The 2,919-nt window shown below is 41.1% G+C and overlaps 1 protein-coding gene across 1 annotated transcript in view; it reads left to right on the top strand.

Moving 5' to 3' along the window:
• LOC119423307 (MAM domain-containing glycosylphosphatidylinositol anchor protein 1) overlaps positions 1 to 2,919 on the top strand; it is a 230,866-nt gene that overhangs the window by 112,308 nt on the left and 115,639 nt on the right. Inside the window, exon 4 of the mRNA XM_037690686.1 lies at positions 986 to 1,160. Within this exon, the coding sequence (XP_037546614.1) occupies positions 986 to 1,160 (175 nt within the window). The remainder of the gene's footprint in view (positions 1 to 985; positions 1,161 to 2,919) is intronic.

Here is a 2,919-nt window from a genome sequence, read left to right on the forward strand (position 1 = left end):
TCACCCTCATATATGCCATTGAATGTTTGTGTCAAAATCTTCAATGCCATCTCTCCAAGACATTTCCAAACATACACTGGTATGTCATCAGGCCCTACTGCTTTCCTCATCTTCATTTTTTGAGAGCTTTTTAAACTTCACCCTCACTAATCTTCCCCACTTCCTAGTCCACAGTTTCTATGACCTCTACTCTTCTTTCTCTTTCATTCTCTTCATTCATTAGCTCCTCAAAATACTCTTTCCATCTTCCCATCAAACTATCCTCACTTGTTAGAACATTACCATTACCATTTTTAACAAGCCTAATCTGCTACACATCCTTTCCAGACTGATCCCTCTGTCTCACCAATCGGTACAAATCCTCATCACCCTCTTTAGTGTCCAGCCTCCCATACAACTCTTCATATGCCTTCTGCTTTGCCTTAGCTACCTCTCTCTCTGCCTTACATCCCATCTCCTTAAATTTATGTCTCCTCTCTTCAGTCCTTTCACTGTCATATTTCTTCTTGGCTAACCTCTTTCTTTAAATAGCTTCCTGCACTTCACTATTCTACCACCAGGTTTTCTTATCATCCATTCTCTGTCCAGATGGTACACCAAGTACCTTCCTACCTGTCTAATTACTGTTGCTGTAGTAGTCCAGTCATTTGGAAGCTCTTTCTTACCACCCAGAGCCTTTAACTGCTCCTCTTTGAATTTCTCACAACATTCTTCTTTTCTCAGCTTCTACCATTTGGTCTTCTTTCCTCTTATGCATATACTCTACTGTTGGTATCTAATTAGACAGAAAATTGTTATCTTTCTTGTCTTTTGTGAACTTGCCTTTCTCATTACACACAAGGATGTTATTTTTTGGTGACTGTGATATTTTGTAGCTTCAGTTTACATATCATTTGTTTGTTTTCTTTCATTCAGAGGAACTCCTTTTCATTAACAGCTTGTTTGTCTTCTCACTGCCCTCCCCTCTCTGCCTTTTTCTCACCAGGTGCGATGGACAAAGACAGCAGGCAGTGCTTCAGACAAGTTCCAGGAAACATCCATCTACAACGAGACATTGCGCATCGAGGGCATCCAGAGAGTGCAAGGGGGTCGCTACTACTGCAAGGCTGACAACGGGGTGGGGGTGGCTGCCATCAAGTCCATCCGTGTAGATGTGCAGTGTAAGTAGGGAGGGAGAGACTTGGAAAATAAAAAATAAAAGCTCCTTCCACTTTTAGACCACAGCGGACTTTCACTACAGCCATTCCCACAGTTAGAGAAGACCAAGATGGGGGGAGATGGAATGATTGCAAGAGGAAAGATGAAAGACTGATTGAACAGATGATGTGATTTCAGGTGGGAATGGTTTCCAAGAGTATCTGATGAGTTATGGTGGACAGGATGAAAAATATGTTGGAAGGCTTAAGAGGAGGGAGGGTGGATCATACTAAACTATATTTTAGAAGTGTACATAAAAAGTGCAACTATTTCTTTTTCATGAAAACCCCTCCACCTTTGACATAAACCAATGTTTTTTCTCTACTAATGAGGGTCATAAGTAGAAAGGCTTTGTCAGATACTCTTGGAAAAAAGTGAAGCCTGTGGGATTTATTGAGTTTGATAACAGTTAGTCCAGGCAGTACGGGCTCCCTACCTCAGTGTTTCTTAACCAATCAGTCTCGTAATTTACTCTAAAGAAGATGATGAGATGCAAAAAGCATGTTTATGTTTATTAAACATGATTAAAGAGTTCTCTAATCAAGCCACAGTGACACTCTCAGCCACGCTTAAAATGTAAAACACCAATTGGTTTGTACTGCAATTACCAGATTAACTTGCCCTTTCAAGCCATCTTTGAGCAACCTCTATGGTCTGGGACACTACAGCTGTCCTGCTTATAAAACAAAATGGTACGAGGTACTATTAAGCGGCCCTTTTATGTTGGACAGGGACCAGTGATTTTTCCAGAAAACCATTCCACACTGAAGACTTTAAGCCTGCAACAATGTCAGCAGGTAATGCTTTAAAGTTACTCAGATGCTTTCAGAGTCACCTGCAATCAAATCAGGAGTAGCCTGCAGAAACCAAGCAGATGATGAAAGACATGATGTGAAAGGCTAGTAAAGTGTCTTTCCTTTCTGCCAAAAGTGTAAAGACGGACAGAATGCTATCATTTAATACAATTGTGCTAGTTATATTAGGCTCAGACACTAAAAGCAACTATTCTGATTGATATCTGTTCAGTAAATCAGACTATTATGAGAGGAAGCATTGTGTTGTATGGGTCCCGTGCTGCTGCTTGTTTCACTGCCCCACTGTCCCTGTGAGTCAGGGGCCAGGTCATGGTCAAAGGTATATACCCATATAAACCACATACTATCAATACTTCAGTATGCTTTTATTTAAAACCCCCACACACCTTTACTGTCTGCTTCAGGAGTACACAGCTCTCTACTGATTTAATCATGCTAATGGTAGATTTATAGACTAAAGGGAGAAAACCTGATTCACAAAGGACCCTGTAACGTTTAACATCAATTACTTCATTTTTGCTATTAAACTGATTTTTTTGGCTTTGTGTATGGTGCAGCCAAATGGTCTGCTGACTTTGGGAACTATTTCACCTATGTATTACAGGAATACAAGAAAACACACACCTTTACAGAGAATTGTGCTTGTCCCTTTGAGATTCATCGCTTGGCTATCCTGCCTCAGCCTCTTAATAAGGCTCTCCCTCCTTTTTTCATCTACTTCTTTCTGCTGATAGTGTTGGTTTTCCCCAGGCATTAGTTGGGCCCCTGCTGAGGAGTTAGTAATAGCAGGGGGCCTGGATAGTAAACAGGTTGCATTACAAGTGTAGTTGTGACAGGAGGTCTGTGAAGCTAACCAGTTCTGATGGCCAGTGCTTGTTCAATTCCCTTTCCCACATGCTGCGTTGAA

Source organism: Nematolebias whitei, chromosome 2, assembly GCF_014905685.2.
Source record: "Nematolebias whitei isolate Nwh7 chromosome 2, NemWhi1, whole genome shotgun sequence".
In the NCBI taxonomy this organism is placed as follows: domain Eukaryota; kingdom Metazoa; phylum Chordata; class Actinopteri; order Cyprinodontiformes; family Rivulidae; genus Nematolebias; species Nematolebias whitei.